The sequence below is a fragment of the Bos grunniens genome, chromosome 21 (genome assembly GCF_055505025.1).
Source record: "Bos grunniens cultivar Pamir isolate PY7600 chromosome 21, Bosgru_T2T1.0, whole genome shotgun sequence".
Classification (NCBI taxonomy): domain Eukaryota; kingdom Metazoa; phylum Chordata; class Mammalia; order Artiodactyla; family Bovidae; genus Bos; species Bos grunniens.
In genome coordinates this window covers 10,299,007-10,322,635 of record NC_141185.1, presented here as the reverse complement: position 1 = coordinate 10,322,635, position 23,629 = coordinate 10,299,007, and the positions used below count along the sequence as shown (strand labels likewise).

Below are 23,629 nucleotides of genomic sequence, written 5' to 3'. Positions count from 1 at the left end.
TAGTTATCTACTAATTATGAGTGAGAACTGGTATTTCATTCATAACAATGATATAACCTCTCATTCAAAATAAATGTTCATCAACTTTTAACTTTAAAAATATAAACACTTTCATAAAACTTCCTAAATAAACACTTTTAAGTCTGGTTTACTTGAAAATACCTTCAAAATCTTTTTTTCACCTTTTATTGAAGTGTAATTTACATGGAGTAAAATACAGGCAGTCTCTGAGTTAAAATGGTTCGACTTAACGATTTTTTGACTTTACGATGGCATGAGAGTAATATGCATTCAGCAGAAATCTCACTTTGAATTTTGATCCTTTCCCACACTAGTGATAAGTAGCATGATGCTCTTTCATGATGCTGGGCAGTGGCAATGAGTGTAAACCAATCTTTTTCACTTTCACTATAGCATTCAATAAATTACTTGAGATATTCAACACGATCATAAAACAGGCTTCATGTTAGAAGGTTTTGGGTGAATGGCAATGTTCTAAGCACACTTAAGGTAGACTGGGCTAAGCTATGGTGCTTCGTAGGCAAGGTATACTAAATGCATTTTCAGCTTACAATATTTTCAACTAATGATGGGCTCGTTCAAACACAGCCACGCTGTAAGCTGAGGAAATCTATGCAGCTCCTGAGTGTTACTGTTCAAAGAGTTTTGAGAAATACACATGCCCTTGAAGTTCACATTGTTATCAAAATACAGAGCACGTCTAACATGCCAGAAGATTCTAGAACTTCATCTATTTGAAATCATAGAGTAAGTTAATTTTTGAAACTGGCTTCTTTCACTCAGTATAATGTTTTTAGATTCTTCTATGTTGGCCTGTATAACAGCACTTTATTCCTTTTTACTGACAAATACGCCTTTTTACTGACAAATACGCCTTTGTATGTGCTTCCCGGGTGGCAGAGTGGTAAAGAACCTGCCTGCCATTGCAGGAGACATGTGAGACGTGGGTTTGATGACTAGGTTGGGAAGATCCCCTGAAGTAGGAAATGGCAACCCACTCCAGTATTCTTGCCTGGAGAAAACCAAATAAAGGGTACAGATGCTGTAGAACTGTGGCAAAATTTATAAAGTGGTCCTGGCATTATAGAAGAGAATCTCCCCACTCACTTTACAGTGGGCGTCAGAGCACATTTGAGGTCATGGAAGTCAGGGAGGCCAGAGTGGACGCAGCTTCTCCCCACTGCAATTTCCATGCCTACGCCAGGGTTTCTTATGCTCACATACTGACATGTGAGGTCAGATAACGCTTTGCTGCCGGGGGCTGTCCGGTGCATTGTAGGGTGTTTAGCAACATCTCTGGCCTCCATCCACCAGATGCCAGGGGCACTCCTGCCCCCAGCTGTGACAGCCAAAGACATCTCCATGGCCAGATGTCCCCATGTGAGACCATGCTGTCGCGGTCTTGGTGTCTAAACGTCCTGCTGGCTCAGAGATTTCCATAAAGTAGCTGAAGCCCCAGACACATTCTATACCAGATCCCATGCTTATCCTCATTCCGGGCCTGTATGTGGGGATGGTTGTATCTCCTGGGCTCCCCTCCCTCCCGGCCCCATCCTAGTAAATAAACCCTAACAGAGACCCACCAGCCCTGAGCATCCCTCCCTCCTCCAGCAGAGACTCGCGCGGGGTTACCTGCAGCGCCAAGAGACGGTCCTGGGTGCTCAGCCGGCACTTCCGCCCCATGCAGCCATCCACCCGCTCCACCACCGCCTTCAGCCACAACTGGAACTCGTCCACGCTTGCCTGGAAACACTCATGCTCACGGGTCACCTGCTCCAGAAAGTCCACTCTGTCCTGTGGGAGGGGAGAAGAGGGTCACGAGGGTCCCCAGCCCAGGCTGTCCTTGGCCTCCCAGGCCTGACTCTGTGTGTGTGTGTGTGTGTGTGTGTGTGTGTGTGTGTAGGGAGCATGTGATGCAACCGACCCTCAACCCCTTCACTGGACACAAAGATCCCAGACACTCTTCTCTGCCTTATTAGCTAACAGCCAAGACACTCTTGGCTTTGCAGACCACAGCATGTCAACGCTGGGTCTGTCAACCACACAGCTGGGTCTTTTCCCTGCCACGTCCTCGGAATGCAGCCGTGGCAACAACTACATGCAAAGCCCCTGATGCTAGGAATGATTGAGAGCAAGAGGAGAAGGGGGGTGACAGAAGATGAGATGGTTGGATGGCATCACCGACACAAGGGACATGAATCTGAGCAAATTCTGGGAGACAGTGAAGGACAGGGAAGCCTGGCGGGCTACAGTCCATGAGTCACAGAGTCGGACACGACTGAGCAACTGAACAGCAACAACTACATATCACTACCACCCGAGCACTTCCCAAGGCACCGGCGCTGCCCTAAGACCTCTGTGTACATGATCACTACTGCAAGCTTCAGACTCCAAAATCACTGCACAGGCCCAGACGGTGGCAGACTCTTTCTCTCTGGGAGATGGTAGATACCCCGGGGTTTGCCTGCCACATGATTTCTGTTGCAACTTCTCAACCATTTATGTGCTAGTTACTTTGTAAGACACGAGAAACCACAGGCAAGTCCACAAAGAGGGTTGTATTCCAGTCAAATGAATCGTGAACACTAAAGTTTGAACTTTCTACCATTTTCACAATTTATGAAATATTCTGTTTTACTTTATAAAAACTCTTTTTGGTTCACAGATCATAAAAATATCAGGCATTAGGCTGGCTTGAGCCCACGTGCCATAGTTTGCTGACCTCAGCTCTCAGCCATGGGGCCAGGCCAAGTTCAGGAAGGTCCTGACCTTCTACGATGCTAAGTCAACAATTCTCAACTGGGAAGGGTAGATAGACACGTGGATTTGAATAACCTCCCTGGCTATCTGTATGTGCCTTCACCTCCCGTGGAGAAGCTCCTCACCAAATCTAGAAATACTGATTCATTTAAACCATTTTTAAAAATATGTTTTATTAAGATAATCTCTAGCTATTTAAGCATGGCTGTGTGTATGCTCAGTCATACATGATTCTTTGCAGCCCCATGGACTGTAGCCCATCAGGCTCCTCTGCCCATGGAATTTTTCCAGGCAAGAATGTTGGAGTGGGTAGCCAATTCCTACTCCAGGGGATCTTCCTGACTCAGGGATGGAACCCATCTTGCATCTCCTGTGTTGGTAGGCGAGTTCCTTACCACTAGCACCACCTGGGAAGGCCCATTTAAACCTTTGCAACTACCATAGCAAGTGAGAAATAATCTCCCCATTTCAGGGATGGGGAAATCAAGGTACAAGATCAAGTCTTTCAGTAAAGAGCTGAAAATTCTCTTATGGGAGTAAGGCTCAGAACTTCAACATTAGCGCTTGGTGGATGGGAAACGTGGGGCTGCTCGAATTCCGAAAGTGGACCAAGGCACAGTGACTGGCTCTTTCAGGTCTCCCTCGCTGGCTCCTCCTCCCGGGGTTATTTGCATCCACCAGCATCCTTCCCAGCTTCCTCCCTCCACGGGAAGATTCATTTATAAAACAAGGTGGGTCAAGAATACTAAGCAGAGAATAAAGGCTGGGCCCCTGGTTGACGCTGACGGTGATAAATGTTGTACTGAAGCCAACTGTCCAAGAAAAGTGCCGGCTGGTGGCTTTGCGTGTGTGAAGGACGAGGTGCTGGCGCTCGGGGAAATCCAGAGTAAACAAAAGCCTCTGTGATGGTGAGCAGGCGCTCAGAGAGGAACGCGGCCGAGTAGGGCAGGCATCCAGCCGCGTTCCATGCCAGGCAGAACAAGATCACAGAACACAATTCAGCCGCGGCCCGGCGGGCCACGTCGGAGGAATGTGCCTGACAAATGAGAGAGCACTCCACCTCCTCTCATTAGACCCAACAATTAACCCATCTGTGTGGGCAGAGTCGTCAGGAATGTCAAAACCCAACCAATTAACAAGGGCAGCGTGGAATCATGCCTCTGCAAAGAGCTGCAGGAAGGGCCCTGATTCCTGGCCGAGATGCCAAACAGGGCCCCTGCCCCGGGAGGCAGGGAGGAGGCGGATGCTACTATTTGCCTGGCCCTCTGAAAACAGAATCACTGGATTGAAAACCACTGGCAAAGTAAACAAGAAGGCCCCGCCTCCTGGCAACCAGCCTGCTCTGTCCGTTCCTGACTTTCAGTTGCTTTCGGCTGACCGTGCCATTGCTCATCCCCGGGCTCAGCCCTTTGTCTTGGTCAAGAATCCACCCCATGCCACAGGGTGGTCTCAAAGGCCCCAGTCCAGAGTGGCCCCTACCATGCTTCTGTGGTCCTGTCCCTACCAACACCAGAGGCCTTGCTAATGAACATATCAGAAGTCAAAACTGGATTTTTAGAGGCAAAGATAATGGCCTGTTAACTAGCAGAAGAAATGATGGAAAGAACTGCTTGGTGAAAGCTGAGATGTTAATAGGACTTCCCTGGTGGTCCAGTGGTTAAGGATCTGTCTGCCAATGCAGGGGACACGGGTTTGATCACTGGTCTGGGAAGATTCCAGAAATGCAGTGGGGCAACTAAGCCCATGTGCCACGACTACTGAAGCCTGTGTGCCCTAGAGCCCATGCTTGGCAACGGGAGAAGCCCACACACCTAGAGAAAGCCCATGAGCAGCAATGAAGACCCAGGGCGGCCAGAAGTAAATAAATAAATAAAAGTAATACATACGGTATTTCCGATGGACTGAGATGCAGCTTTCCCAAATTCACCTGTTGAAGCCCTAACCCTCCAAGTGATGATATCTGGAGGTAGGGCCTTTGGGAAGTAATCGGGATCAGAGGAAGTCATGAGGGTGGGGTCCTCGCCATGGGATTAGTGCCTCTATAAGAACAGATATCAGAGGGCTTGCAGACACCTCCCTCTCCACTGTGTGAGGACACGGCGAGAAGGCAGATGTCCGCAAGTCAAGAAGAGACTCCTCAGTGGGAACCGAATCTGCTGACACCTTGAGTTTCAGCCTCCCAGGCTCCAGAACCGTGAGAAAGAGATTCCTGCCTTTAAAGCTGCTCTGTCTATGCTGTTCTTTTCTGTCTGGCCCAAGCAGGCTAAGACACTATCCCAGGGACCCTGCCCACCCTGAGAATAGGCCTGGACCTCTAGGGATCCCTGCACGGCTCTCGTCACTGGGGTAGGAGGATTTCAGTTGCCTCCTCAGGGTGGCTTTCTCATCTGCCTTTAACATAAGGTGAGGCCTTCATCAAATGTGCAGAGAGCAGGTGACTAGGAGGCATCCGGGTCACCAAGAACCTCAGGGCTACTGGGCATGCAACGTCCCCCACCCTGCATAGGATGGAGCCAGAGTGTTCTCCTTTTGTCTGAAGGCCCGGTATGGGGTATGCCTGGGAGGCTGATGTCAGGGGATGTGGGAAGGCTACTCCCTATTTTACTAATGAGGAACCTTGTAAGGGTGTTGCAAAAGTTTGCCCCTCTCTGTAGCTTCTGTCTTCTGAAGGTCACGGCGCCATCTAGAATCCAGTGGATACTATGGTTGTTCTCTCCAGCAAAGTGCACATTCACACGACAGCTTGAATATAACCTCAGAGGCTCTGCAGGGGCCGGCCCTGGCCCCTCCCCACCCAGCACCTTTCAACCTTCTGCAGCCTGCTCTGGGACAGACAGGAAACAGCTCCACATTTGCCACCCTCATCCCAGCCCCCTTCCAAGAGCTACCTGGGCTTCCATGAGTTACAACAGAGCTCCCAAACTTCTGACATCCAGAAAGAGAAAATCAAGCATCTGTGAGCTTCAGCCAACAGCCCCAAAGTCCAAACCAAACTGCTTTCTTTCATGGGGTCCAATCATCCTGCAACACCCCCTCCCACCCCCCAGTTTCCACATTAAGGTCAGAATTCATCAGTTCATCTGGCAACTCCAAGGGCTTCAGCCAAGGCGGCAGCTCCCCCTACGCCACCCCAACCCCATCCTTACAAGGCAGAGCCCCCACACTCCTAGCCCAGGAGGCTCCCAGCTGGGCTCTGCCTTGGGAAAACCCTTGGGGAAAAAACCTGCTCCCTCATCCAGGAACTCAAAACCTCCTGTGTACCACTGCTTCCACTTTCTGAGCCTGACCCACAAGAGTTCCAGCTGCTCCCCTCCACTCTCCTCTGATGGGCACAGGTGCAGCGGCTCATCCAGGACCTGGGGTTCCACCAAAGGAGGAGCCCATGTAGGAAGTCGCCAGGACTTCTAGTTCTTTCTAAGGGCCAGTGGTATCCCACCCTTAAATTATTAAAAAAAAATTTTTTTTTATTATAGTTGATTTACAACTTTGTGTTCATTTCTGCTCCACAGCAAAGTGATTCAGTTATACAGATATATACATTCGCTTTCATGATCTTTTCCATTATGGTTTATCACAGGATATTGAATATAGTTCCCTGCGTTATACAGTAGGATCTTGCTGTTTATCTGTGGATTATTTTTTAAGTTAGAAAAAGGGGTCCCAGTCACACATACCTTCCCTATTTACTACATAAGAAGACAGAGAGGATCAGTCAGTTCAGTTCAGTTGCTCAGTCGTGTCCGACTCTTGGCGACCCCATGAATCGCAGCACGCCAGGCCTCCCTGTCCATCACCAACTCCCAGAGTTCACTCAGATTCACGTCCATTGAGTCAGCGATGCCATCCAGCCATCTCATCCTCTGTCGTCCCCTTCTCCTCCTGCTCCCAATCCCTCCCAGCATCAGAGTCTTTTCCAATGAGCCAACTCTTTGTATGAGGTGGCCAAAGTACTAGAGTTTCAGCTTTAGCATCATTCCTTCCAAAGAAATCCCAGGGCTGATCTCCTTCAGAATGGACTGGTTGGATCTCCTTGCAGTCCAAGGGACTCTCAAGAATCTTTTCCAACACCACAGTTCAAAAGCATCAATTCTCCAGCGCTCAGCCTTCTTCACAGTCTAACTCTCACATCCATACATGACCACTGGAAAAACCATAGCCTTGACTAGATGGACTTTTGGTGGCAAAGTAATATCTCTGCTTTTCACTATGCTATCTAGGTTGGTCATAACTTTCCTTCCAAGGAGTAAGCGTCTTTTAATTTCATGGCTGCAATCACCATCTGCAGTGATTTTGGAGCCCCAAAAAATAAAGTCTAACACTGTTTCCACTGTTTCCCCATCTATTTCCCATGAAGTGATGGGATCAGATGCCATGATCTTAGCAAGTGAGGTCAAAGACACAAAGGGACTTAGAAAAGGAAGCGATCGCCAATAAGAGCTGTGCTTTCTTTGATTTTTTTTTTGGGGGGGGGGTATCCGATGGAGGGAGAGTCCCCTGGAGGGACGATGAGAACCTCTGAGGTGATCATTTTTCAGAATTGGTGCTCATGGGTGCCCCAAGTATGTCCCTTCCACACACACGTGTACACACACACGCACACACACACACACAAAGCCACTTTCCGCTTCCTGCATGAGTAGCTCTCTGTTGATTGACACAAGAACCTGTTTCCTGTAAAGTCACAGCAAGGAGGCCATGCGCAGGCATCTTCCTTGCCTGGGCCTGCAGGGCAGACCTGGAGAGAGGATTGCTGTTAAGCTGGCTCTAGGCACTTGGATGCGGTGAGGGGGGGCCAACTGGTAACATTTCCTAGAGACAAGCTCCACCCACCTGCCTGTCCTCCAAGCCTCCAAGCTGCAGGGGCAGGGTTCTCATTCATTGAGTGAATGGCTCCCAGCACCTGCTGTGTGGCAGACATCATTGTTGTGGCTATTTTTTTATCATAGCTACTGAGAGCAGATGTCATCCTTTATGCTGGGAAAATGTTCTCCAGTCTTCAAAGAGCTCAGATGCACCCTCATTCAGGGTGAGCGGCCCTGGGGCCACACAGCTGGGAAGCAGCAGAGCCTGCCTGGAACCCAGGTCCCTCCCCAAGCATTCAGAGGCTAGCATCCTATTCCTGCTCGCAGATTCCCAGATCTGGGCTTATTATAGAACCATCTCCCATAACTCGAAGGACCCAGGAGACTTCCAGCTCCAGCAACACGGGAGACTAGAAGCCTGAATACCCTTCTACCACAGCCAGAAATGCTGGATAAAATGTAGCAGGCGTGTTTTAAATGCAGAACCACACACACACACACACCCCACCTGCCAAGGTAAGTGATTTCCCGTGGACCAGATGGAAAGGTGCTCCAGAAAACAGGTTACTAAACTCACAAGTGTGCTTGACATCTCCTTGGTTGCTCAGGTTGCGGGAAGAGGTAAGACTCTGGGTCCCGGAGGGTGGAGACCACTGCCCAAAGGCAGAACCCTCAGAAGCTCCCCCTCTGTCAAAGGGTGACTAGAGAAAAAACCTTCCCACCAGGACAATCCAGGAAAGAAGCACATGTCTTTCGGCCTGGGCTCTGTCTAAGAAAGCAAAGGAAGAAACATTCACCTTTCAGAGTATGCAGCCAGGAGCCTCTGCACCATTTTGGCTGGGGCTTCAAGTGCAGAGAACCCACTTGATTTAGGGACCCCCAAGACAATTTAGTGACATGAAAACAGAAATCCTAAAGGTAAGTTCCCACAGCACCCTGGCTGGAACAAACACAAGTTCTCTGAGTGCCAGGCCCAGCCACGGGGTTCTGCAGATAGGGTTCAAATAGGATGAGCTCAGGGCTCAGAATTACGAAGCCCCCACAGAAACAATCCACCATGTTAGGAGAACAGACAGACAGAAGCATCGGGCTTGAACTTCAGCTACCTGAGCAGCCTGATGACTGTAAAATATGCATGCTTAGAATGCCTACAGATAGCATCCTTATCTGCTGCTGCTGCTGCTGCTGCTGCTAAGTCGCTTCAGTTGTGTCCGACTCTGTGCGACCCCAGAGACGGCAGCCCACTAGGCTCCTCTGTCCCTGGGATTCTCCAGGCAAGAACACTGGAGTGGGTTGCCATTTCCTTCTCCAATGCATGAAAGTGAAAAGTGAAAGTGAAGTCGCTCAGTCATGTCCGACTCTAGCCATCCCATGGACTGCAGCCTACCAGGCTCCTCTGTCCATGGGATTTTCCAGGCAAGAGTACTGGAGTGGGGTGCCATTGCCTTCTCTGATCCTTATCTGAGTAGAGTGCAAAGTTTAAAGGAAAAGGGACAATGGAACAAAGAACAGACATAATACAAAACCAAACAGAATTTCTTGAAACAAAATTGAACATAATAACTCAATGGACGGTTTAAACCAAGGCAAGAATGAGGTAAGACCAGTCCAAGTTCGATGCATGAAACAGGGCACTTAAAGCCGGTGCTCTGGGACAACCCTGAGGGATGCGATGGGGAGGGAGGTGGGTGGGGGGTTCCAAATGGGGGACACATGTACACCGATGGCTGATTCATCTCAATGTATGGCAAAAACCACTACAATATTGTAAAGTAATTAGCCTCCAATTAAAATGAATAAATTAATTTTTTTAAAAAAAGCATGAGATGAGAGATAGGGACAAAGAGTGAACAGAGGGATTGTGGGAAGAGAAAGAGAGCAAAGAAGAAGGACTAAAGAAAAGAGGAGAGAGGGAGGAAGAGGAGAGGAGAGTCAGGCGGAAGTGAAGCTCACCGTCCATCAGTCAGTCAACACCCACATACTAAGTACCCACATGTGTATTAAGCATGAGCAACACTGGCCATCTGGATGGTAGATAATGTGGCAGTGGGCGGATGGATGGTGGAGGGCTGGGTGGATGGGTAGGGGGAAGGTTGATGGGGGTGAAGAGACAGGTGACAAGCAGACAGCAGGTACGTGGGTGAAGGGCGGACAGTGGGTGGTGGAGAAATGGATGCGTACATGAGTGCGTGGAGAGCACAAGGGTGGGTTGATGAGCAGGTGAATGAACAGACCAGTGGCTGAGTGATTAAGTGGCTGTATAGAGGAATAGGAGATCTGGTTAGGTCAGTGGGGAGGTAGATGGACGAGTTTGTAAACTGATGGGTGAAAAAGAGGGTGGGTAGATGGAAGGTTGGGTAGGTAAGCGGATGCAGTGGTGAGTGGGTAGACAGTGAATGGGAGCTTTGGGAGTTTAGTGGGGAGATAGGTGGTGAGTGGATAAACATGGATAAGAGGGTAGGGAGATGGATGGATGGGAGGTGGTGGGTTGATAGTAGATGGCGGACAGGTGGAAGGATAGACGTTTAGAGAGCAAATGAGTGGCTGGATGGGTAGATGGGATAAACGGATGGATGGGTGAAGACAGCCCATCACTCTCACCCACCTGGGCTTTGGCCTTCACGGCGTCATACTCAGCCTTCATCCGCTGCTGGGCATCTTCGTCCACGCTGGGGTCCCCGATCCTGTTGAACAGGGAGGCCGCCTCCTCCAGCAGCCGGTCCAGGAGCACCGCCTGGTGGTCCGCGTTGCGCAGCAGCACCTGGGCGTGGCTCAGCTGCCACTGCTTCTCCTTCAGGCTGGACTGCAGCTCCACGGGGGGCGCGAGCGCCACCGTCATCTTCTGGAACCAGCGGTAGAACTCATCCCGGGCCAGCAGGTACTCGCTCCAGTGCAGCCACACCCACTCGATCCGGCTGCGGGCGGAAGCCACGGGCGCCGTGAGCATCCCCCACCTGGCTCAGGGCGGGAGTCCGTACCACTGCCCCCTCCCCAGTACAGGAGGGTTGTGGGTGGGGGGCACAAGAACACCCTCTCAGGCCTCACCCTAGATCTACTAGACAAGACCCTCCTGTCTGGGAAGCAAGCCCCATGGGGCTGACCACTGGCGTAGCTCAGATTCCAGACCTGTTCTGAGAACCCCCAGCCTGCTGATGCCCTTGGCCACCAGAACCCCAAATCCGAGCCCGAAACTCCCATTAGTGATGCAGTGTCCTCCAGTCACTCTCTCTGGTGTTTGGACTCCGCACATAGCCACCCCGTCTCCTACTACATGGGTGCCCACTAGCTGTCCCAAGAAGGCTGCCATGGGGAGTGTGTGTATATCATCATTTGCAGAGGAAATAGAATCTGTGGGCTCATCACTGCTCAGTGACAGAGGGCTGGGGGCCTGTGTGTGGCTCCCAGGCACGTCACGAACTCTGCCTCACCCGGCCTCTGCACCCGCCTCAGTTTCCCATCTGTAACATGGAGATGGGCTGTTGGTGCAGCCAACATCGCGCCACTTTGGAATTCCAGTGAAAGAGCTTGAAAAGCAGAAAGCACGGAAGTCCTGCCAGTCCACTCGTTCTGATTTTATTAAGATGGAGAGGATGCTGGTAGCTTCTGCCCATCAAAGACCTCCTGTATGCCGAGGGCTGCGCCTGGCTCTTGACATTTGTATCTCCCGCCATCCTCCTAATAACTTTCTTTAAGAAACACTTAATGATATCCATTGTCCAGATGAGACGCATGAGGCTCAGAGAGGTCAAGGAGCTTTCCCGAAGCCACACAGCAAGTAACCAGCAGAGCAAAAAGCAACCTCAGGTCAGAGCCCACCCCCACCAGGCTGCCTGGTACAAAGAGAAAATCTGGACTAAAGTGCTAACAAGGCAACAGGGCTTCTTCCCCCCAGGGCCATTCGGCCCCTTCTGCTGGAGGGTGCACACAAGGCAAGGCTCCTAAGAACTCATTGTGGGCAAAACACGATGGGCTCCCACTGTCTATTATTATCATTAAGCTCGATTATAATTAGAAAGAGGCAGGCAGGCTGGCTGACATCCCAAGAGAGCATCCTGTTCCCATCCATCCCTGGACCTGAGAGCTGTCGCTCGGGCAGGGAGCCCCAGGCCAGCACAGGGGTGGGCATGGCAGGCCGGCAGCAGGCCTGCAGATGAAGGCCTGGCAGGGTCCCCGGCCGCCCTACCTGTGACAGTGGACCATGTGGGTGACCGTCTCCTCCCACTGGGCCTTGATGTCTCTCAGCCGAGCCAGGATCTCGGTCTTCTGGTCCTCGTGGCAGCATGCCAAAAGGGCTTCGGCTGCCTGCAGCACCACATCCACCTTCACACGGCCCTCTGGCTCCAGCTGGCATATTTTCTGTTGTGGACACGAAGCCAGTAGTTAGACAACACGACAACAGCCAGAGCCTTGGGAAGATGGTGGCATGATGCAGAAAGAGGCAGGACATGGAGACCAAAGGAGCTGGGGTTCGAATCACAGCCCCTGCCCCTTCTCCTGTGACCTTGGGCAGCTTGCTGAGGGGTCTGGGGTGAGAGCGAGCTGTGATGGAGATTAATTAGCACAGAACCGGCCAGAGCTGTCCGATGATAGGAGTTCTTTTCCTTCCAAGGCTGGACTATTTTCAGCTGTGTAAATCCAGACAAGTGTCACTGTCTCCCTGAACTTGGTTTTCTTGTCTGTAAAGTGGGAGTATAGTCGTACTCAGCTCTCAGAATTTTTTTTTTCAGACTTCACTGAGAAAATGCACCCAAAGTGCATGTCCCAGGATGCGGGGCCGTGAGAATCTGCCTCTCAGGTCTACTGCCCAGAGCAGGCTTGGCCAGGGCCCCCTGTTGAGACTCTAGAATTATCTCTGACTTTAGAGCTGGCACCAAGGCCTCAATCCCTCAGCTGCTGCCACCAGTGACCACAAACAGGAACGTGACGGCAGGCCTGTCCCTAGGGGACCCTGGGCTCCTCGGATGGGTTCAGGATGCCCCATGGCCTTACCAAACTCCCTTAGACTCGCAGGGCAGCCTAAGAAGCTCCTGTCTGCCTGGACTCGGGGTCAGACCTGCACTGGACTGACCTGGTCCCTCCCAGCCTCCCAGGTTCCTGCCTCATTTTCTCTCACAGATGATTCCCTCTTAAACTTCTTGTACATTTAATGTCATCTTGGCCTTGGCTTTTTTAGAGGACTAAGGCTGACACACAACATCTAGCAAATAGTACAACTCTGATCAGCATCAGCTACTGTCATTACTCTGTTATTATTCCAGCTCTTTGGCAAATAAAGCCTGGCCTCTGTAGTCAAAATACAACTGGACTCCAATTCTACGGCTACCTGTGTGACCTTTGGTACGTAAATTCTCCAGGGCTGTGAAATGGGGGGAGACAATGGTTACGCTACCCAAGGTTATGGTAACCTGTGTGATAGGAGAGCCATTAGTACATGGCCTGGCCCTCACTGGATACTCCATCACTCCCCAGCTGTTCACTGTTATTACTACCTTTTACCTGCCTTTTGATTGTATTTACTGACAGCACAGCCTTTGCCTAAAGCTCCAGCTATTCCCCAGCCTGTCTCTCTGAGGCTGGCAATCGGATTTCTCAGACTGATGTCCCAGTGGGCTGGCCCATCTGAGCCCTCCCTGTGGGTGGGGTTGGGGAGGGCCTCCTGCCCTGTGCCATGCTGCCCCACTGATAGCCGTGAGGCCCCAGGCAGGTCACTCAATCACTCTGAGATGGTGATAACAACACCCTGCTTTGTCCACTTCATAGGGTTATAAAATTACTTTTTAAAAACACTGTTAATTAGATCATTGATATGTGAGTATACTTTATGAACCGTTGAGCAATTATGAGAAGACTCTTGAGAGTCCCTTGGACAGCAAAGAGATCAAACCAATCAATCCTAAAGGAAATCAACCCTGAGTGTTCACTGGAAGGACTGATGCTGAAGCTGAAGCTCCAGTCCTTTGGCCACCTGATGCGAAGATCCGACTCATTAGAAAAGAGCCTGATGCTCGGAAAGATTGAAGATGGGAGGAGAAGGAGACCACAGAGGATGAGATGTTTGGATGGCATCACCGACTCGATGGACATGTGTTTGATCAAGCTTCAGGAGATGGTGGAGGACAGGGAAGCCTGGCGTACTGCAGTCCACGGGATCACAAGGAGTCAGACACGACTGAGTGACTGAACTGAATTATGCAGACCCTCCTCCACCATGTGCAAATGGGCAATGATCCCAATCCTTTTTGTTACTTCATATGAGACTTCCCTGATAAACTCAGTTGGTAATGAGTCCACCTGCGATGCAGGAGACCCCGGTTCGATCCCCAGGTTGGGAAGATTTTCTGGAGAAGGGAAAGGCTACCCACTCCAGTATTCTGGCCTAGAGAATTCCATGGACTGTATAGTCCATGGGGTTGCCAAGAGTCGGACATGACTGAGCGACTTTCACATGAGAATGGTTAATGATGATGATGATAACAATCATTAGAGTACAGAGGGCTTCCCCGCCTACAGGTATTAGCAAAGAGTGAGATTAAGCAAGCTCCTTCCAAGGGCTGTGTCTGTGTGCTCTGAGTGAGGTGGGGTTGGGATCTGCAGGGCGAAGAACGGGGAGATTCCTCAAGAGAAGGAAAGAGCTTATGTTTGGGGTTTAGGAGCCGGGCGGAGCAGCAGGATTTGCAGGTCCAGAAGGTAATGGGGGCAGCAAACACCCAACAGGGACCCCCAAGTCCCGCTCAGCAGCGAACAGCAAAGGGGAAGACAGAGACACCATAGTGACTGGTGGCTCCAGGGCCACCATGGAATGTTCTGGACTAAGTAAGATCATCACCCAACCCCTGCCCAGAACATTCCACACCACTCGGGAGCAGGGCTCCCACAGGGTGGCGGAGGATGAATATCTTGTCAACCAGGGAGACCTATTTTGATTAGAAATAATAATAATAATTAAGAATCTGATTTTTCTGTGCTGGGGGGCAACTGAGCCCATGGGCCGCAACTACCGAGTCCTGCACACTCTAGACCCGCACACAGTGAGAAGACCAAGGACCGCAGTGAAGTGCTCACCGCATCTAGAGAAAGACCATGTGCAGCAATGAAGGCCCAGCACAGCCAAAAATAAATTAGAAAAAAAAAAAAAGAATCTGACGTTTCTGACACCCAGAGCTGTGGAGACCGGACATCCACTCCCAAGCTGGCAAGATGGGCACCATAGTGATTCCAGTTTTACCAGCAGGGGTGCTGGGAACCCGCAGACACTTCTCTGCAGAGAACCATTCTCTGCAGCACTTCATGAGGCCCCCTCTACAGCTGCTGCCCAATTTAAGCTCAGTCGGAACCCAGCTCTGTGAATGAAGAGAGCGAGCAGCTGGGGAAGAAGCGAAGTTCAATCTCTGCCACACCAGAAGGAACCAGCCAAGCCTCGAAAGGCCCCGTGAGGTCAAGGGCCCCTCCCCCAATGTCCAGTGTCCTGAGCATGTGAACTGCCCCAGGCCTCTGGACCTTTGCCCTCCGATTTCTGGCCAGGGAGGTACAGGCTGGACCAGGCAGACGTGGGAGACCTCAAGATTCACTGCCCTTTGCAGGGGGGTTTGCCTGTTGCCTCCTGCCAAAGAGAGTGGAGCTGGTCACAAAGGCTGGCAGCTCACAAGCCCCACCTGGCCTGATGCAGAAACCTCTGGCCCCAAACCAGAATATCAGCCAGAGGCAGGTCTGCTGCGGGCCTGGGGACCAGAGGCTGGGGCTGAGCTGAAACAGCTTTTGAGAAGCAGATTCCACTTCCTTCGTTGCCCAGTGATTCTGCTCTTTGGCTGGTGTGCGGTTCTTCCACAGCCTGTCCCCAGCAAGGACGAAGTCCAGGAGAGCTTGCCAAGAGACTCGAGCCAGCTGGGATGGCATCACAGAACTGCAGCCGCAATGCAATTCTGATTCAAAGGAGCCAGGTGAGGGCAACAGTTAGGTGGGGCTGGGTGGAGGAAAAAGCTCAGTGAGAGGAGAAGCAGGTCAGGAAAGCTGGGGGGATGTAGTGAGGGCTTTCCCTCTATGCAGTCAAGGCCAGACGGGCATTCCCCTGAGTACTAATGTTGAGTACTGTGCTATGCTGAGTACTATGATGGGCACTCTCCTGAGTACTGTGCTGAGTACTATGGTGGGTACTATGCTAAGTTCTATGCCGAGTACTAGGATGGGTACTATACTGAGCACTGTGATGGGTTCTAGAATCCAGGATGAAAACAAACATGACCCAGTGCTTGCGGGCTGTGGTGGGGTCTGTAGACAAGAGCACAGACGACTATAAAAGAGCCATAAAAGACCACAAAAGTGGAGCTCCAAGGAGGGGTGTGGGCAATCCAAGAAGCCTTCATGAGGAGGCAGCACTGTCACCGAGGGGGTCTGAGCCCCGTGGGAGAGCACAGGGTGGGGTGCCCAGGATGCGACTCCCTCCACCTAGGCTCCTGGTCCAATGCTCAGGGTTTCACTCGATGGAAGTGCTCCTGAGGCTTCCGGGGCTCGTTCACTTACCCTTGCCAACAGCCCTTCCGTAAGGATCACCTTTGCCTTCACCTAACTAAGCCTGACCCACCACCACGGGGTGATGAGCTGCCCCCAAACCATGCAAGGTGCAAAGGGATAGCGTGCTAAGACAGCAAGTGCCGTGCAGGGCTGTTCACAGACAGGGAGCATCAGGAGCTGGGACTGGGGCTGGGGGAGAGGGTCAGAAGAGACTCGTGGGCAAGGTGGCAGGCGTTTCACTTCACATTGCACACTCAGACCCAAACGAAGGGATTCCAAGCAGAGGCGACAGCACGCACCAAGGCTTGGTGGCAGGGAATCTAGGCTTCCTGCCAACAGGAGAGGATGGGTGCCTGGGAGGTGGGCTGGCAGGGGAAGCCGAGGCTAAAGAATAGGGTCGTGTAGATAGATGGTGGAGGACCTTTGATGTCAGGTGGAGCTGGCTTTTCTCTGGTGGGCAATGGGGAGCCACGGAAGGTTGCAGAGGAGGAGAATAGTATCATGAACCCGTGTTAGGGACGTACCTCTTCCATACTTGTGTGGCTGCTAGACTACATGTATACCTGTCCCTGTGAGGCCATAAACCCAAGCATAGCGTGTGCTGCATCCCTTCCACTGGTCCAGGCTCCTACATGGAGATGGCCAGTGATGCTCTGAACTCAGCCCTGGGTTCAAGCCCTGACAAGAGCAATTCCTTTCATTCTGGCCCATCGCTGTGTCTAGGGATCCATTTCATTATTGAAAAGTGGGGACACTACATCACAATCTCGGGGCTTCTGGGAAGCAAAAGGTGAAAGCTGACATCACAGGCTCGAGCACTTAATAGCAGCTGAATGAACGTCACCGCCCTTCTCCCACTGACCTGGCAGAGGCACCCATTGATAAACGATAATCGGTGATAATGATGTGATAATGATGACAAAGGCTGAGACTGACAAGGGAAGGGACTTTGGCTGCCAACTCCTCTCCCCACCAGGCTTGCCCCCTCCCTTCAACCCTGGCCTTCCCAATCTCTGCCTTGTGCCAGGTGGTGGGTAGAGCCGGACTCCAGCCCGAGAAGAGCCAAGGCAGGGACCTCAGGCAGAGGGAAGCAAAGACGGGGTGGGAAGCAGGGCTGGGGCCAGCTAGGGGCAGAGACCACCTGGCTGCATGGGGCCTCCTGGCAGGACGGGCAAGCCAGAGAGTGGCCTCTGGAGCCTTACAATGAAAGCGCGATCCTAGGACCCGCGGCAGGAGCGTGTCAGAAATGTCACGTCCACCTCGTGGCTGAGAACCTGCACTTAAACCTCAGAGACTCCAAGACAGCAGAGTTTGAGAAACACTGGTCTGTCCACTTCTCAGACCAGTGGGTAACCTGAGGCCTGAGACGGAGGGACAAGGCCAAGGCCGCAGGGTTATCGAGGCCACAGCCTCCGCATACCTCGGTCTCCCGCAGCCTGGCCTCCAGCGCCGTGCGGGGCCCCTGGGTGTTGTCATTGATCTGCAGCCGCTCCTGCACAGCCCTCATCCACCGGCGGGCATCCTCCACGCTCCTGTCAAAGCCCTCCTGGGGCTGCTGAGTCATGGCACCTGCGGGGGCTAAAGACAGGACCCCGTGAGATCAGACAGACAGGTGAGAGTGCTTGGGGGCGGGGTGGGGGGAACAGGGAGGCAGGGGGGAAGGGGGTGCTGTGGAGGGGCCCCGGCTGGCTGATGGGTAGTGGGCAAGGATAAGGGAGGCTGACCCTGGGGGTGGGCCCAGACCCCCAACCCCCAACCCCTTCCTGATGCTCTGATGCTTGACACTGGTGACACAGCCAGAGGCAATTGTGTTTGTCAAAGAGCCACAGGACACGAAATGATCCGAGAAGGAAAAACAGGTCTGGCCTCTCGGGAGGGCCTGGGCAGGGAGAGCAGGCCCAGTGTGTTGGGTTGGCAAAGACTCTGTCCTAGCTTCCCTGCGCCCCTCTGATGCTACTGTGGGACTCAGGAGCCACTCTCTTCTCTTTGGTTTGAAACCCTTTCAAAAGCCGGTCCTAAAACATGCACAGGCTGAGATGTCTGTGACAGATACTGAATCTTGATTGGAATGGATCAAAACCCTCAAACTAAAAAAAAAAACACAATTTTTTGGCATCGGCCAGGCTGTCGCCAGCCCCTAAACCTCAGCTGGAATGAGCATCTCAGGCCGGGGACCCCCTGCGAGCCTGGTGTCTTGTTACTTCTACTGCTTCACCAACCTGGGTCCCAGGCAGATACTGGCTAAGCACTTTCACTGACCTACATAACCACCTGGGGTTTCCCCAGGGGGCGCAGTGATAAAGAATCTGCCTGCCAATGCAGGAGACTCAGGAGATGAAGGTTCAATCGCTGGGTCGGGAAGATCCCCTGGAGGAGGGCACGGCAACCCACTCCAGTATGTTTCCCTGGAAAATCCCATGGACAGAGGAGCCTGGCAGGCTACAGTCCATGGGGTCACAAAGAGTCAGGCACGACTCAGGCTCAGTTGACTGAGCACAAAACAGCATACACAACCTATACCTGGCAGCCACTGACAACCCACTGACTTTGCCTTTGAGCTGAGACCCATTGCCTTCGGGGACACCCGCCCCCCGGGCAGAGGTCTTCCTGGCTAAACCAATCCCTTTGCCATCCTGCCCCCTCCTCTCTTACCTTCTAGCTGTGGATACAAAGTTTCAGATTTTTCTCCTGTAATTTTCTTAAAATCCCATTAAGCCCAGGAAAAACTCTTCTGTGTTTCAGTTCTAGTTGTTTGCTTATGGCAACTATAACCCACTTCAGATTAGTTATTTATATCTGCATCTTATGTGAAAGGATTGTGTCTAGCTTATCCTCCACTCTCCCACAATGCCTTGCACAGAGTAAAGCCTCCATCAATGTTGAAACAGCCCTGCCTTGGCATAAACTGTCATGCACCCCACACCAACCACAGTATTTGTTAAAATGGCCAGACAAAACTAGGAACAACCCAGATGCCCAGCAACAGGAATAATTAAGGGAAGTATCACATACTTGTACTTCAGAATATTATGCAGCCAACAAAAAGTAAGCTTGAAATGAATTTGTGATGGAGAGTGCTTAGGCTCTAATGATAATATAAAAAAAATGCAACAAAATTTATCTTTAGCAACCCTGGCTCAAAGGGCTTCCCAGGTGGCACTAGTGGTAAGAAACGCCTCCCAATGCAGGAGACACAGGAGATGTGGGTTCAATCCCTGGGTCAGGAAGATCCCCTGGAGGAGGAAATGGCAACCCACTCCAGTATCCTCGCCCGGGTTGTCCCATGGACAGAGGTGCCTGTCGGGCTATAGTCCATTGCAAAGAGTCAGGCACGACTGAGCCCTGGGTCTACAGCTAATAAAAACAAAGGGACTTCCCTGGTGGGCCTTGCTTCCATTCCAGGGAGCGTGGGTTTGATCCCTGGTTTCAGAACTAAAATCCCACATGCTGCACGGCGTGGCTAAAAAAGTAAAAAATAACAACAAACAAAAAGACCAAAACCACAAAAGATTATGCCTAGAAAAGGCTGGTTAAGTCTCATCATTACAAAGCCCATTCCCTGGTGGTCCAGTGGTTAGGACACCACGCTTCCACCGCAGGGGGCACGGGATTGATCACTGGTCAGGGAACTAAGATACCCACAGCCTCACAATGCAGCTCAAACAGACAAAAAACAATGTCCACGTGATGAACTGGAGAGAGGGGTGTGGGCAAGTGGCAGAAGCCACATCCCACGTGACCTCAGGCCTCTTTGCTCCCGGCATGCTGTCCGTGGAGGCCATGTGGTTAAGGACCATTGTCTGGTTGATGGAATCACAGTTGGAAGCTTTTCTGTTTCCTTATTTTTCTTCTCAGGCACTTTGTGAATTTTCCAGAAAGGGCAATCATTAAAATGAAAAAAAAAGAAAAGAAATTCCTTAACATTGGCTGAATTGTTTGTTGTTTCTCAATCATCAGTTGGTTGTTCAACAGGGGTTAACTGGGAATCTGGGCATCCTGCCCCACCCCGGCCCTGCACTGGGAGCTCTGCCATCAGACGGCAAGATGCACGCTGGACAAGGGGACGCAGTGGGGGGCCCAGGGTGGGCTTCCCTCTGGGACCTGGGCTCCCAGAGCTCAGTCTCCCAACCTGTTGTTTCTCCTTCAGAGCTGTTTTGATGTTTTTCTAACAACTTAATACGTTCCCTGCAGCCAACCCCTGCCTCTGAAAGCTTCCTTTGAAAAGCACATTAGAATGTGCAGGCGTTTAAATTGGTTCATTGTGGCTTTAATCTCTTGTCTGATGTGTGACTTGACTGGCTTCCAAAAGCTCAGCTTTTATGTGTTTACAAAGCGATGAATGGGAGGAGCAGAAGCAAGCTCCCAGAGTTTCGAATGACAAGGCACAGGGAAGCTCTAAGCACCACAGGGCACTGTGGTTTTGGAGACTGCTTCTTCCAGTTGGAAATGCCTGGGGCCTGGGAGGCGTGGTGGTTTGGAGACCTGGAAACACGTCGCATAATACACTAGGGGTCCAGCAGGGTCGGGCAGGGAGCAGAGGGGCCCCAGACCCACGAACCAGTCTCAGAGGCGGGCTTCTAACCTCGGATGGGGGATCACTAATGGTAAGCTTGGTGAAGCTGCAGGCAGAGCTCAAGAGACCAGGGTCTGTTGGCCGGTTCTGCCAAACCACTTCATTCCAGGTCAATGAAACACACAGGAATTAAGCACAGGCCCCTAGCTAGGCTTGATGCTACAATCTAGGGAGCAAATAAGTGGGCACCATCCCTGCCCCAGGAAGTTTCCAGAAGAAAAGTTACATTTGAACATGTGTAAGGGCTGCAGCCAGGTTGAGGATTTGAGGCGAGAGGGATGGACTGTTACTGTGCACCCCTTCTCATAATGAAGGCTTTAAATGCTGAGACTAAAAGCTAGAATTACAAGGAAACCAATCATATTAAAATGTAGTCAACAAAATACTAAAAAGCAGGAATTTCCTGGCAGTCCAGTGGTTAGGACTTCACGCTTTCACTGTTGAGGGCCTGGGTTCAATCCCTGGTTGGGGAACTAAGATCCCTCAAGCTGAGTAGTGCAGCCAAAATAATAAAGAAATTCAATAAATAAACAATTCACAAAGAAAAAATAATTATTATAAAATACTAAAAATAAAAAAAATACTAAAAATCAAATTCATCACACACACACAATCTTATCAACACACTAAATCACAAGATCTAATAACAATGGGCCTAATAACTACCAGGCTTTTGAAATAGTGATGGGCATAAACTACATTTCGACATATCTACAATGATCGCAATGCAACATAAAAATATATGTGACAAAGTACAGCCAGGCTATTAGCAGAGTGGGCTTGGTTTTGGCTTGGCCTCCTGTGCAACTGAAGAAACTGCCTCAGTCAGAGGTCAGCAGTAATTCAATCTGTTGCCTTCCATCAGTCCATGGACTTGGGTAAGAATTCTGCTGCAAGCCTTCTCACGGCTGACAGGAAGGACAGCCTATTTCCTTACGGAAATTTAAAAGTTTAAGACTGGACTTCCCTGGTGGCACAGTGGCTAAGAATCTGACTGTCAATGCAGGGGACACGAGTTCAAACCCTGGTCTGGTTAGATTCCACATGCCTCGGAGCATCTAAGCCTGTGAACCACAGCTACTGAAACCCATGTGCCTAGAGCCCGCGAGCTGCAACAAGGGAACCCACCGCCACGAGAAGCCCTCGAATCACAACGAAGAGTAGCCCCTCTCGGAGCAACTAGAGAAAGCCCAAGCAAAGCAACGAAGACCCAGAGTGGCCAAAAATACTTAATTAATTCAAATTATTATTTTTTTATTAATTATTTATTTGGCTCTGCCAGGTCTTAGTTGCGGCATGTGGGATATAGTTCCCTGACCAGGGAACACACCTGGCCCCCTGCTTTGGGAGCGTGGAGTCTTAGCCACTGGAACACCAGGGAAGCCCCGAAATTATTTTTTTTTAAGTAAATTAAAAATAAAATTTTAAACTTGAAAAGTAAATGTGCAGCTCCAGAAAAACCCACTCACAATTGGTTCATGGACCAAGAAGACCTCCCTCACCAGGAAGGTCATGGACTTCCCTCTGTGACCTCAATGGACTCCAATAAGGTTCTGCCCAGCCCCCACCCCTCCTAGTGGGAACCAGAGGGGGCTTCCCGAAACACCACGTCAGCTGACCCGTGCCCTGTTTACGAGATACAGTGAGGCGTGGTCTTCCAACCGACCCCCAAGCCCTGAGCCTGATCCCATTTCCAGCCTTGCTTCCTACTGTATCGCCTCACAGCAACCCCAGGGCAAACTTGCGGTTCTTCACTCCTCTCTGACACAGCCAAGACCAAGACTGTCCTCTGCTCCCTCTGCTAGAAGCAGGCCCCTCCCCAGAGCCTTGCCTTCCGTCGCGGGGCCCCAGAGCATCTGTGGTCACCAGCTACACTTTCTGGGCAGGCCGCCTCCCCTCTTGCCGCCTCTCCACTTCTGCACCCCAGTGCTAGTGAACCCAGTTACCAGCCCTTCACTAATGTTGACTGAAGGAGCAAAGAAGCCAAGGAAATGGCCTATAGACCTGGGCTGCGCAGGACGAGAAGGCTTCCAAAACGCGGCGGGGAAGGTAGGAGACAGCCCTGGGCTTGGAATCTGCACACTGACCCTGAGCACGTACGTCTGACTCTGGGCCTCAGTGTCCCCATCTGCACACCTGAGTACTGAACAAAGGGTCTCTGAGGTTGTGGGTTGGAAGGGTCCATATTACTAAGGTCTCCATGAGCCATGCCAAGTCCAGCTCTGAGCTGGGTCTAGGGACCAGCTTCCACCCTCAGACTGTCAGCCTGCTCTGGGCTCTGGCTCCCCTCTCCAACCAAAGAGCCCCTCCTCAGCCAGCACCCCTTCCAGCATTTGGCCCCTCTAAGGCAAGCCAAGATAAACTGCAATGCCTGCCTTAAACTCCCAGGGCTACATGTAAGCTCTGAAGGAGATGGTCCTGCTGCTGCTGCTGCTGCTGCTGCTAAGTCGTTTCAGTCGTGTCCGACTCTGTGCGACCCCAGAGACGGCAGCCCACCAGGGTCCCCCATCCCTGGGATTCTCCAGGCAAGAACACTGGAGTGAGTTGCCATGTCCTTCTCCAATGCATGAAAGTAAAAAGTGAAAGTGAAGTCGCTCAGTCATGTCCAACTCCTAGCGACCCCATGGACTGCAGCCTACCAGGCTCCTCCGTCCATGGAATTTGCCAGCCAAGAGTACTGGAGTGGGGTGCCGTTGCCTTCTCTGGGAGATGGTCCTACGGACCTTTTATATTGGGCTTCCCTGGTGGTTCAACAGTAAAGAATCTGTCTGTAATGCAGGAGACATGGGTTCGGTCCCTGGGTCAGGAAAATGCCCTGGAGAAAGACATGGCAACCCACTCCAGTATTCTTGCCTAGAGAATTCCATAGACAGAGAAGCCTGGAAGCGACTTAGCACCCACGCATGTCCACCTTTTATATAGGGGGTGGGGTTCTTTCGTAAAGGATCAGGTAGTAAATATCTTT

At 51.3% G+C, this 23,629-nt stretch overlaps 1 protein-coding gene across 9 annotated transcripts in view; it reads right to left on the bottom strand.

The window, feature by feature from the left end:
* SYNE3 (spectrin repeat containing nuclear envelope family member 3) overlaps positions 1 to 23,629 on the bottom strand; it is a 109,008-nt gene that overhangs the window by 43,350 nt on the left and 42,029 nt on the right. For 8 of the 9 annotated variants that reach the window (XM_086363074.1, XM_086363076.1, XM_086363069.1 and 5 more), the window contains exons 2-5: positions 17,512 to 17,669; positions 11,767 to 11,939; positions 10,189 to 10,498; positions 1,654 to 1,815 (exon numbers count right to left, since the gene is read on the bottom strand). In XM_086363074.1, coding sequence (XP_086219200.1) covers positions 1,654 to 1,815; positions 10,189 to 10,498; positions 11,767 to 11,939; positions 17,512 to 17,655 — 789 coding nt within the window. In that variant the 5' untranslated portion in view covers positions 17,656 to 17,669. Of the gene's footprint in view, positions 1 to 1,653; positions 1,816 to 4,667; positions 4,886 to 10,188; positions 10,499 to 11,766; positions 11,940 to 17,511; positions 17,670 to 23,629 lie in introns of those variants that run through there. The other variant, XM_086363078.1, reaches the window with a different exon arrangement.